General features: G+C 48.5%; 1 protein-coding gene across 3 annotated transcripts in view; it reads left to right on the top strand.

The window, feature by feature from the left end:
- Asic2 (acid sensing ion channel subunit 2) overlaps positions 1-13,080 on the top strand; it is a 1,061,026-nt gene that overhangs the window by 988,332 nt on the left and 59,614 nt on the right. For all 3 annotated transcript variants that reach the window (XM_047547493.1, XM_047547494.1, XM_047547492.1), the window contains exon 3: positions 8,116-8,243. In XM_047547493.1, coding sequence (XP_047403449.1) covers positions 8,116-8,243 — 128 coding nt within the window. The remainder of the gene's footprint in view (positions 1-8,115; positions 8,244-13,080) is intronic.

The following is a 13,080-nucleotide window of genomic DNA, read 5'->3' as shown; positions in this document are numbered from 1 at the left end:
TAGCTTTTCTCTTTCTCTCTCCCGCATGCACACACACTTTTCAGTCCCCTGGAAGACACAAAGGACCACGGTTGCCAGGTGCGGTGGCACATGCCTGTAATCCCAGTTCTAGGGAGGCTGAGACAGGAGGATCGCGAGTTCAAAGCCAGCCTCAGAAACTTAGCAAGACCCTAAGCAACTTGGGGAGACCCTGTCTCTAAATAAAATATTTTAAAAGGCTGGGGATGTGGCTCAGTGGTTAAGCACCTCTGAGTTCAATCTATGGTGCAAAAAAAAAAAAATAGGCCACAGCAGCTAGTCAACAGTGGCAGTCAGAGAAGCCACTGTGCAGAGTGAGTGACCCAGTTGACTACTGGGCCCAGCCCCTCCCATACCTGGCTGAACACAGACCTGGAGCCCCCAGGACTTTCCCCAGTGCTCTTGATAAACAGGTCCCCAGCTAAGCCACTGTGATTTCATGGGAAGCAGAGAGCAGGAAGAGGTCAGCTACACAGGACAGTAATGCTAGCCAAGTCCCTTCAAAGGGGCATCCCAGGTAGTCATTTCTGCCCCTGCCCTGCTCCTGTGAGCTAGTGGACCTCTGGCCTGAAGTCCCCACACCATCCTCTCCCTGTTAGTCACCATGTACTGCCTCAGGACTGAGCTGGCTCAGCCGGCCTGCTGTGGACCAGCTGGCCACAAACTCACTGTGAGACCGGGACAAATTCCCCCAGCTCTCCACCCCTCTGTGCCCCATCTATAAGTAAGGGCAGTGGGATTCTTGGAGTCTCAGGGTCAGTCACGTACTTACATTCACTTCAACAAGCATTTACTGAACACCCACTGTGTGCCAGACACTGTGAATGTAAACACAATTAAACCATTGACCTGTCCCCAGGGACCTCTCAGTCTTAATGGACAGAGTTATGACCAAGGGGAAGATGGCAAGTTCCAGATATTGGAGCTGCCAAGGGAGGGAAAGCTCAGAGGAGGGGAGGGCAAAGCTGGACAGAGGTTGACCAGATGGGAGAGGAGAGCAAGGATCAGTCTAGGTGGGTGGTGGCATGAGCAAAGGGGAACAAGGCAGAAAGCCAGACAGTTGAAATTTGTAGGAAGCCAGACCTACTGAATGAAGTGGGGTGAGGATGTAGATGACGACAGTGCAAATTACTGAGGTCCTCTTAGGCGCCAGACTCTGTGCAAAGGACTTTGTTCATTTAAGCCTCATAACAGCCCTAAGAAGAGTCATTATGTTCATATCCACTTTGCAGATGAGGAAAAATAAGGCTCCAAGAGATTAAATAACTTATTAGAGGTCACAGACCAGGACTTGGCTTCACCCTGCTTGACCCCAGACCCACAAGCATTTAAACACCTGCTCTAGGCTCTCTGTGGCTCTGACCCTCTCCAGGTAGGAGAGGCCTGCATCTCTGCCTCTTCATAACAGGGTGCTCCTCTCTGGGGTGAGCCTTGGAGGGCTGTGTAGTGGAAGATGGGGTAGAGCTAGGAACAAGGGTGACATCAACAAGCAGGTGGTTTTTCACCAGTGTAAGGATACTCCGAAAACCATGGTATACCCCTGCAGGTGACAGGTCTCCATCCCTGAGGGTACTCAAGTGTAAGGCTGTCCTTCCACAAATGGCACCACAGAGGGGACTCTACTGTCTCTCAGAGGCTAAGTGAGGGCCCACAGGACTCCACCAATCTGGACCCAAGCAGGAAATGAACAGCACCTTCAAACTGGTTGATATCAGGAGAGGTTAATCGAAGACTACTTACAGAACTACACACAGCCAACAAACATGTGAAAAAAATTGTTCAACATCTTTAGCAATCAAGGAAATGCAAATCAAAACTGCACTGAGATTTCTTCTTACTCCAGTTAGAATGGCAATCATCAAGAATACAAGTTACAATAAATACTGGCAAAGATGTGGGGGGCAGGGTGGGGGAGTCACTCGGAGACACGGTTGCTGGGAATGTAAATTAGTACAATCACTATGAAAATCAGTTTGGAGGTTCCTCAAAAAACTAGGCCCAGAAACACCATATGACCCAGCTATACTACTCCTCAATGCTAATCCCAATAAATTAAAGTTATCACAGTAGAGTGATACATGCACACGCATGTTTGTAGCAGCAAGTTCACAGTAGCCAAGTCATGGAACCAACGGAGGTGTCTGTCAGCCGTTGAATGGATACAGAACATGTGGTATGCATACACAATGGAATTTTACTCAGCAGTAAAGAAGAATGAAATTATGGCATTTGTAGGAAAATGGATGGAACTGGGGAACCCATGCTAAGTGAAATAAACCAGCTTCAGAAAGTCAAGGGTCATATGTTTTCTCCCACATGTGGAAGTTAGAGAGGAAAACAGGTGGGAGAAAGGATCTCATGGAAATGGAAGGAAAACCAATAGAGGAGAGGAAGGGGGCAAGTACTAGGGAATGATATGATCAATTATAGATATTTTATTTTTGTGCATATATGAATATGTCACAATGAGTCACACTATTATGTATAAATACTATTCACTAATAAAAAACTTTTTAACCCAGCATGGCACACACCTGTTATCCTAGTGACTGGGGAGGCTGAGGCAGGAGGATCGTGAATTCAAAGGCAGCCTCCACAACAGTGAGGTGCTAAGCAACTCAGTGAGACCATGTTTCTAAATAAAATACAAAAAAGGGCTGGGAATGTGGTTCAGTGGTTGAGTACCCCTGAGTTCAATCCCCAGCACCCCCAAAAATATTTTTAAAAATAAAAATAACTTTTTAAAGTCCACTTACAAAGGAGTGGGCAAGCCTTAGGAAAGTGATACAGAATGGTGTGGTATCCTGGGACTGAAGGCAGGGAGAGTCACTCCTAGGGACAGGGGAACAGAGCTGGTACCAGAAGCCAGAGGGAGAGCAGTATGGAAAGCTCCCTCCAAGCCCCTCAACCCAGGGCTGTGACAGTAAGCTAACCCACAGTGACCCAGAAAATAGAGCTGAGAGGCTGCCCACCCCAGCCTGACCAGTCTTTCCCCCTCCAGTTTCCTACCTGGGTTATCATTGACTGATGCCAACCAGAAGCTAGCAGACAAGGGAGTCCGTCCACACCGTCCCTGACAGTCAGATTCCCAAGGTGAACTGAGAGTGGGGGCCCACTGGGAAAGGAGGGCAGGCAGCAGCTGTCCTGCACAGGGCCCCTCTGCACCATGAGATACCCCCGCTAGAGCTGCCTGCCCGCTGTCCTCTGCTCCCAAGTTAGCCCCTCGCCTAGCCATTGTTATCAAGTCAGCTTTGTTCAAAACAAGATCGCTTTGTATCAACACATCCCTTGCCTGAGCCTAGAAAATTCCCCCAGCTTTTCAGAGAAGCTTTTCTTCTTCCTTCTCTCCAGTGTTTATTTCCTTGGCGTGTTTCCTGTAATTTGCAAAGATTAAAGATTTAAGCTTCTTTTATTGCCATGTACTTTCCCAGCCCCATTATGCATTCTGCCCATGGCTCCTGTCTGCTCCAGCAGAGCTCCCAAATCCTTTCCGCGTGCACAGAGAACACTTCCCCAGGTAGGTCTCACCTTGTGCCCGCCATGGCCGCGCTGCTGAAAAGCGTGGGAGAGCTTGGCTTCTGCAGGTGGAACCCGCCGCACCCACTCCTCTTGGTTTGGCATGATCTTTCACATTAAGCCATCCGGGTTTCAGTTTGGTCTCAATGAATGCCCTGTGTGCCACAGCTTTCCTTTCTCTCTGCTCTCTCTCCTCTCTCTGGGGCTTTGAATCCTGGTGTTCACGATGTGTAAACAAATCCTTCACTGCACTGGGGCCTGCACGCTCCTGAAGGAACTCAGTGTGGAAGCATTCGATGATGGGAGTAATAGGAGGATTTGTACAATCTGTCCAGCACCAATCAGGCTACCAGGGAAGCCACACAGAGCCCCAGACTCAGAAGGACCATATGCTTGGTTTAATGTTCTGTGATCTCCATATGGACATCCTTTCTTTTTTATATAAAAATTTATTTTTACAAAAAGATTTTAACAATATTTTTAATGATATTTTTTAACAAGGAGTCTGCATTTTCATTTTGCACTGGTGCCCACAAATGATGTGGATGTCACCAGTTATTGATGTGGTCATTGTTGCTGCCCTGCATGCAACCCCACCTGCATCTTGGCAGAGATAACCTCCTGAGTCTTGGGCGGCTGTCATTTCCCAGGGTCGACCAGAACCCTGACAGACACACAGTAGATCCGAGGGCAGGGAACAGCGGACCCACGCAGGGGATGCTCCCTCACTCGTTTGCTTCATTCTGTGTTTATAGAGCTCTTCTTTGTGCCAGCCACTGTGCTAGGGGACTTAGGAGACATAACAATGAAAAAGATATTCCCTCTCCTCCTTCTCCCCACAGAACCTCAGAGATGTGAACCAGGGCATTCACTTGCCTTAAATGGACCCCATTCCTTGTTGGGTAGAAAAAGTGCTGAACTAAAAATCAGGAGATGTGGCTTTGAGTCCTCACTCCACTCCTGACTTGCCAAAACAAGCAAGGTACTTCCCTTCTGTGGACAAAATCACTATTTACTCAAATGTAATTGGTCTCAGATAACCTCCATCAAAATTCCTGGGAATGTAGATCCCTGGGCTCCCCTCAGAGAGATTGAATCAGAACTTCCAGGGGCGAATCCCAGCAATCATAATTCTGAACCCTCTGGATGATTTTAATGTGCCATCTTAACTTGAGAACTTCTGAGGTAGGTGGTCTAACGTCGCCTTTGGATCTAGCAGTCTGTGTGTAATAACTTGGCTCTAAATAATGTGCCAAACCCAGGAAATGGAGGAAACTGGGGGGTGTGAGGGCAGCAGCTAGAGAGGGCTGCAGTTCATAACCAACCTGTGGAACAATCCGTAAAAGAAAGCCAAGGACAGTTCCAACAAGAAACAGAAGAAAACTCTATCCAGAATAAACCTAGGGTGAAGCAGCACCCAGGGGGATCCAGGACTGCAGCCATGGTCTGACCGTGAATACGCAAGGTTCTGCTGCTCAGAAGTCACTTTCAGGTGACAAGGGACACTCAGGGGCACCTGCTTAGGAAGGCAAGATAATGGAGTCCTCATCACCCCTGCAGGGCTAAGAGGACTAGAGTCTGCTTCACAGTGGGATATTCTAGAACTGTGCTATCCAAGGTTGCCACTGGCCACATGGGTTGTATCCGTTTGATATATTAATTAAAATGAAAACTTCAGTTCCTCAGTGGCACTCGCCACGTCATGGCCCATAGCTACCTTTTTTTGGACAGCACGGCTCACAGAGTATTTCCTTCTTTTCAGAAAGTTCCCCTGAACAGTGCGGCTCTAAAGAGAGCAGAAACCTTATCTATCACCTTCCGCCCTTTTCATGTGATTGCTGGACATTTGTAAAGAAATGAGGTTACTTTAGGATTTTACTCTCTTCACCTGCTACTGATGCTTCTGGAATAAGCTAGCATCTCTTTCAAATCCCTAACCCTGCCTGATTAGCCTCAGGCGGTTCTTGCTGGCAGAGACAGACCAAGCTGTCTGTTTTGCCCATTACTCTCAGCATCTCCGTCAGAAAGGCTTCCTTTCTCATTTCTTCCCATAAGCCCTGGGTTCGCGCTTTGAGCCTATCTTACTGGCTCTAAGTTCCTCAGCTGGGTTGTACAGCATGCACACAGCTTCTACTATCTCTGGAAAACAAGTTTTGGCCCCTCTCCAGTTCCCTCCCACGGCTGGCTGAACGCGCCTTCAGTTCCTCCCAGCACAGGCATCCCAGTAATCTCCACATCACGCCACGCTCCCTCCTTCCCCGCTGTGAGACTGTTCTTCAGACTCCTCATCCCTCTCTTGGGCAGACGCTGAAGGCTGACCACCTGGCCCCCTGCTCCCACCCAGTCCTCTCTCTCCTGAAGTCCTTCCTCATCTAAAATCCTTCACGGAAGCTCTACCTATGGACCAGGCCCTGGGTGAGGTGGGGAGTGTGGGAATGGAGGAATCCACACCATCTCAGGCTGAGTCCATTCACCATCTCTAGGAGAAAGCGACACAAACCACAGTCACCCAGGGATGTTTGATAGGAGTTTGGACGGTGTGGTTAGGGGGAAACAAATGACAGAACAATTAATTCTGCTGGTGGGAAGGAGGATGTATTCATGGATTACCTGGGATTCTCTCCCACTCCAAGAAGCCATATTCTCGTTAAGGGTCTCTTTTCCTGAAACCCACTGTCACCACTGAACTTCTTATCTGAACTGTGAAAGCCTTGCCGGTCCTTCCCTTGGCCCTGTCTGCCTAGTGGGCTTTCCTCTCCATGCACCCCTGACCCTGGGCTCTTAGCCAGCTCCAGTCTACCTGCCAATCCTGCCTGACTCAGTCAGTAGTTCCCATGGTTTCTGTGGTTCCTGTCCTTCCCCATGACTGGCCCCAGTCCTTCATCCCAGCCTTTCTCTTCTGTGCCAGCTTTGGTGTGCCCAAACCATGACCCCAGTCCTGGTACATCCTCCTCCCTCCAGGTCCCCCTGCTCCATCTTCTCTCATTCCTGAATTTTGTCCCCATTCTTTTCTTTGAAAACATTTCTCGATTTGAACTCCAGACTGTCCTTGCCCATTAATAATGATTCATAGAGAGGTTTGATTCCAAATCTCTCACTGAGTCATTCAACAGGCATTCCCTGGGTGCCACTGTGCCTGGCCCTGGGCAGGACCTTTGAAATCTGGAGGGAAAGTTCAGCACTTGCCCCCAGAGTGCTGCAGCTGATGGAAGAGACAGTCAGAGAAAGGATGGTCCCAGGGTGAGGCAGCAGCTCTAGCAGGCAGTGTGGAAGTCACAGCAGAGCAAGAGAAAAGAGCTGCTTGGGGTGGGGCTGGGACTGAATCTTTGGTGACAGCTATAGCAATAACGAGATGAGCAACGCCGAAGGACATTCCAGGCAGGAGGTGCACAGCATCTGTGCCAATAGGAACCAATAACGACTAATCCAGGCAGCCCAGAGAGTGAGACCACACGGTACCCCAGAGCAGGGTGCTGTCTAGTGCAAGGCTCGACCAGGGGGGTGTTAAGGAGCTGGGCTCTTAATCAGCCAGAGAGAGCTGGGCGCTTGCATTTCAGAAGCTCAATCTGCAGCTATTTGGAGAGAGGGGGTTCCAGTAAAGGCTGATGCCATCCCCTAAGCACATGCCCCACCAGTTGTGAACAGAACATATTGGATTAGGCTCTGCCACCCACTGCCCATGGGCCAAGGGCCATTTCTCCTGCCACAAGGGCTTCTGCTCTAGTTGCCTGTCTCCTGCAGCACCCAGGGGCAGGCCTCTCAGCACATGAGCAAGCCCCATACTTCCATTTCTACTGCTACAGTGTCGTATCGTGCTGTCTTCCTGATATCCTTGCCCTCAGCTCACGGCCCAGGGGAAAAGTTAGTAAATTCAATAAAAGAACTTCAAAGAATCCACCCAAGAGGCTAGAAGGAAACTGGGCTTGATTAATGACTTTACCCATAACTGGTTTCATAATTCCATTCTGCAGATATGGCGACTGAGGCAAAGAGTTGGCCTAATTGACCTGCCTTAGTTTCCCATAGCTACTGTAACAGGGTACATCAAATGTAGTGCGTGAAAACAACACACATTTGTTATATGGGAATTCAGATATCCAAAACAGGTTTCGCTAGATTCAATAAAATCAAGGTTATTGGCAGGGCTGTGCTGCTTTGGGAGGCTTTAGCAAGAAATTCACTTCCCTGACTTTTCCAGTTTCTGGCAGCTATCTCCATCCCTTGGCTTGTGGCTCTTCCTCTGTCTTCAAAGTCAGCAGCATGGCATCTCTTCATTCTCTCTCTGACTCTGAGCCTCTGGCCTCCCTTTTTCAAGGACCTCCCTGCTTGCATTGGGCCATCTACATAATCCAGGATGGTCTCACCGTCTCAAGACCTTGAACCAAATCACATCTGCAATGTTCCTCATGCTGTATAGGGTCCCAGATTCCGTTTCCAGTGATGAGGATGTGCACATCTTGGGGAGCCATTATTCTACCTTCCACATGACCCTTTTGGCATCCCCGGGAGCTTTTCAACCCCAGGACTCCATGAACAACTATTGTCACTGACCCCTGGCTCTGTCCCTCTTTGTTCTTTCAGAGGAAACGACGTTTGAAGCAGGCGTGAAAGTTCAGATCCACAGTCAGTCTGAGCCGCCTTTCATCCAAGAGCTGGGCTTCGGGGTGGCTCCAGGGTTCCAGACCTTCGTGGCCACACAGGAGCAGAGGGTAAGTCCCCCTGGGCTTCCCAGACCTGTGGTCCTCAGTGTACTCCAGCCACTGGCAGAGGCACCAGGAGGAGAAATGAAATTCCCACCTAGGAGGTGGAACAGAGCTGGCTCTGTAAAGGGCTTTACCCTGGAATCAGAGGAATACACTGGTTAACCTCCTTTTCCAGCTCTCCTATACCACCAGTTGGTTCCTAAAACTGGGTCTGAGGGAAACTTGATTCATTTTCTATTTCATTGAATTGGTTGAGAATTTCTTTTTTTTTCCCCCTGAACATTCTGTCACAGTAGACTTTTCTGAGTGAGTTAATTTTAAAAAGTAATTTTTTTTTTTTTTTTTTTTTTTTTTTTTGCCAACGGATATTAAGGGAAAACTGCCAACCAGGGTTTGATAGTCTCATCACTTGTGTTTTTAATGCAATTCAAAGTGACCTACAAAAAGAAAAGGAATAGCAGTGTCCCTCCGTCAGAGTTAAGTACACGGACTCCTGCCTGCTCTTTGATGTAGCTCTGGGGAAAGCCCACCACCACCCCAGGATGGCTGCGTGGACTCTCCTGGTCCACGGAGGGAGGGCCAGCACCACCTCACATCTGAAGTGGGTTTTACATCTCAGATGGAGACATCTTCTCAAACGCTCCATAGGGTGGAAGTCTTAAAGCAGGACCATATTCCTAGTCTGTCTCGGAGATTTGTTGTCTGGTTTGCCTAGAATAAAAGTCAGAGAGACTAGGACGGTGCTGGAGTCCTCAGCCAGGTCATCCAAGATGGGTCACTGGGAGAGGCCCTGAGCAGTGAGGTCAGTGCGGGTGGGAGGTGCCAGCTCTGGTCTGCGAGATAGGGAGCATCTTGGAGAGTGGGGACAAGAGTAGTGAGGAAAGATGTGCACATGGAACACAGGAGCTTGTTTTTAAAATCTGGCTCATATGCCATCTTTCATCTGCTTCTGATCACAGCTGTTCAGCCACTTGATAAAGCGATATTCTGCATTAAAGACTGGTTATGAATCTGTAAGCAAGCTATTTTTCTGAGTCTCAGGGGAAGTGTGGGTGGTGTAGGCTCCTGCACCGTGGCCTATACACATGCCTGTGCAATTAATAAAGGCCAAGGTCAGCCTCCACTGAAGCACCTGGGGGTGGGATGGCAGCTTTGAGGCAGGGGCAGGGGTGCTGGGAGGTTAGCTGGGCCCCAGAGACTGAGGCGGGTGGCATAAGCAGAAATGGGGGTAACTTTAGGTGGGCAAGGTGGAAACTCAGTAGCACAACAAGAAACGTGTATCCTCGAGGACAAAGAAGAAGGGCATGAAGCAGACGGCAGGGGGCAAGTTTAAGGATAAGGATTTGAGAGTCAGGAATAATAAGAACACGGATTACCCAATAAAGGTGTGCAGATGGGCAGCAGCCTAGGTGAGCCTGGAGTCTGAGCTATGAGACTCAGTAGGCTCTTGGGAACTGTCCAAGATAAACAAAGCAGACACTAGTCTAAGTAGTAAAAGCAGATTTCCTTCAATAATGCACTTTTGCAATAAGGAAGAGGGTCCAGAGTGAGTCGAACTCAAATTAGGTTTTTACAGAAGTGACTGGGTGCTTAAAGGGAGAATGAGGGGAGGTGGGGAGGGACAGGAAAGACTCGAACAGAGTCAGGCAAGTAAAAACTTCCTAAAGCAGAAGCAGGTGTGGTCCACGTGGAACCCATCTGGGTCTGCTAACTGGCAGTAATTGAAGTTAGGCTCCTGCCCTGCCACAGAGGCTGGGAGACAGAGGCCCTATCCTCAGGTGATGACTGGAGCAAATGGTACAACCTTTGGACAACCTTGAGTTTTATCAGGCAGGCATTTTAAGTGAGGGCTAGCATCAGCCTAGGAATATGACCTGGAGCCACTAGAAACTATGTTAATGCTCATTCCAGTCCTCATAGGCCAAAGTTGAGGGCCAGAGAGGAACAGGGCCAGAGGGGCCTGGCTGGAGCATGCTCCAGGAGAGAACTTTGTCAGCGCTCCCTTGTGCTGTGAGCAAACCCACATCCCTTCAAGAACCAGGCCCAGGTCAGACCAATAAACATGCATATGAATTCTCGGACTCCTCAAGTCACTTTTTGAGTTGTCTGAGGCAAGTCTGAGGCAAGACTTGGTGGTTTGTGGTGCTATCTCACTGGTGTCTACCTTGCTATTGGGGTACGGAGTAAGTGAATAGCCATATTTGAAACTTGAAGGGTTATAAAGGTTGTAGAGAAGGAAGTACTCAGAGACTTCTGTTGTTCATCTGCCTGAGAGATGAGCTATTCCTTCCCCAACCCCTTCTTACCATCCATGTGTGATATGGAAGAAACTTCTGGGCTGGGTGGGAAGCTGGAGCTGATGATTTCTAAGAAGTTCTGTTTCTCTCTCCCATATAAAACAGAGGGACTCCCCATGGTGAATAGGATGAAGAAATAGAATATATTCCCAGCTGCAGAGGGCCGATGCGTTGTTTGCTTTGAAGTATATTCTCAGCAAATCAACCTCATTCATATGAGTATTTCTATGATTATTCTAACTAATAATAAGATATTTGTTAAACATTTTACAGTCTTCAAAGCATTTCTGCATCATCTCATTTCATCATTTCATTCATATTAATGGAGAAATACAAAAACACATCCCAGAGCTAAATCTAATAATACGTTATGTTTACACATATATAAAAGAGCATATTCGTAAGCAATAAGACTTGAAGGAAATAAGCCAAAATACCCACAGTAGGGGAATTATGAATGATTCATTTTCTTTCCTGATTTTTCCATGTCTTTGATAATGTGGCTTTGTATTATTTATTCATTCTGCAAATATTTGGTGAACACCTACTATGAGTGAAGTGAGGGATGCCGTGGTAAACCAACCTGACCATCTCTGCCCTCACAGAGCCTACAGATCAGTGTCTTCTTTAATAAAGGGGAAAATCATGGGAAGCTAAATGTCACTGGAGGACTGAGCCCATTTGTTTGTTCTCGACCCGCCTTGTGCTCATCTACCCAAATGACCCTGGTACTCAACCTTGCATTTTGTTGATTACTCAGACACATGTTGACACTTCAGAAATCAGGATTCGTTTTACAGTCTGTCAGAGTGTACATGGACCTTTTTTTTCTTGCCAGTACATATAATCATGGTGCATCTTAGAATTATGGCACATGGGGAAATACGGCAGCTCCAGAGCTCTCAATCTGAGATTCTGCCACCTCAGCTCCAAGCTCAGGGAGGCCTCACAAGAAGTCCCAGGTGTCAAGACAGTGGGGAGCAGAAGGCCCTTTCCTGGAAGCTTTTGTGAATTGGGTTATTTAAATTGACTCCAGAGAAACAGCCCCAAGAGGAACTGGTGACTTAAAGGAACCATGCTGTGAATAGGAAAGTCCTCTTGCATGGCAAAAATCCTCTCACCTATGCACTATTACACACACACACACACATACACACACACACACACACACACACACACACACACACACATCTACCCTTTGGATTTTTTAAATCTTTTATTTTGTAATGAAAAAACAAAAAAAGGCTCTTGGGTTACAAGCCGGCTCAGAAATTGCTCTTTAACTTTGCATTTTTCTTGAACTCAATTAAGCCAAGGCATGTCCCTGCCTTCCTGGACAACCTGAGAAATGCTCCTCTGGATAGCTCCACTGCCCTTACAGCCCCTGCATAAGCCAGCACCTCCACCACCAGACACAGGCAGTAGGGTAACGTACTGGGAGCAGAGACAGAACCCTGGTGGGTAGGCAAGTAGCAACAGCTACTATGAAGTGAGTGTGCACTCCCTGCCAGGCACCATGCTGCAGAGACCCTTGACAGGCCCTGTCTCATTTAAGTCCCCTCAACAATCCCATGAGGCGGGCATTATCTCCACTTTCCAGATGACAAAACTGCACGGTTAAGTAACTTGCTCAAGGTCACAGAGTTAGGGAAGCAGCGGGGCTGGGCTCTGAGCCCAAGTTATCAGGTTCCCAGGGCCATGTTCTTTCTGCTCCACCACACTGCATGGTTGTAATCCAGGCACACTCTGGGAACAGTGCACTGGGAGCTAATGCAGGGAGAGATTAGCCAGGGGGCATTTTCTTTTCCTACCCTAGGCTCAGAGAAACAAGACTACCCAGTGCTGTGGAGAACAAACCTGCCTGGGAACCCAGAGCCCTAGATGGTAATCCTGGAGTGTGCCCTGGGACTTGGGACAAGTCACCCCCCTCCCTGGGACTCAGTTTTCCCACGTGTAGAATCAAAGGACTCCATCAGATGACCTCAAAAGACCTGCATCATTCATAGCCTGGGAGTTCCTGCCTGTGGCCACTCAGGGTCACAGGGGTCACCTGGAAGTGGCACCCACTATCCGCTCTGCCAGCTTCTGACTCCTCCTCCATGCCAGCTCATATGGGATGTTGTTAAGATAAATGGTAACAAGGGCATGAGATAAGCCTCTCCCCAGCTCTGAGAGATAGAACCTGGGGTCCTGATAGAGAGAAGAGGAAAGCGAGGTAGGGAGCAGCCCTAGAACTCCAGCATAGAGGCTCTGACCACCCTCCTTGGTCATGTCCCTTCCTTAGCCCACATAATGGTCACATCTCTACCTGACTTAAAGCCCTGACATTCCAGAGCTGCCTGTAACTTACACAAACCCAAGCCCCTTAGAATGGTTCCCAAGGCTACGCGCACCTCTCCAGCCTCATCGCTTGCCAGTGCTCGACCAGCATGGGCCCCACGTTCCATGATGCAGAACCATCCACCAAGCGCTCCAGGCTCTTAGATGTTGGTGCCCACTCTTCCTCTGCCCACAATTCCTCCCTTGGCTCATTTACCTGGCACAGG

This window comes from Sciurus carolinensis, chromosome 3 (genome assembly GCF_902686445.1).
Source record: "Sciurus carolinensis chromosome 3, mSciCar1.2, whole genome shotgun sequence".
Taxonomy (NCBI): domain Eukaryota; kingdom Metazoa; phylum Chordata; class Mammalia; order Rodentia; family Sciuridae; genus Sciurus; species Sciurus carolinensis.
Note: the sequence above shows the minus strand (reverse complement) of the source record. Positions and strands in the feature narration are given on the sequence as shown.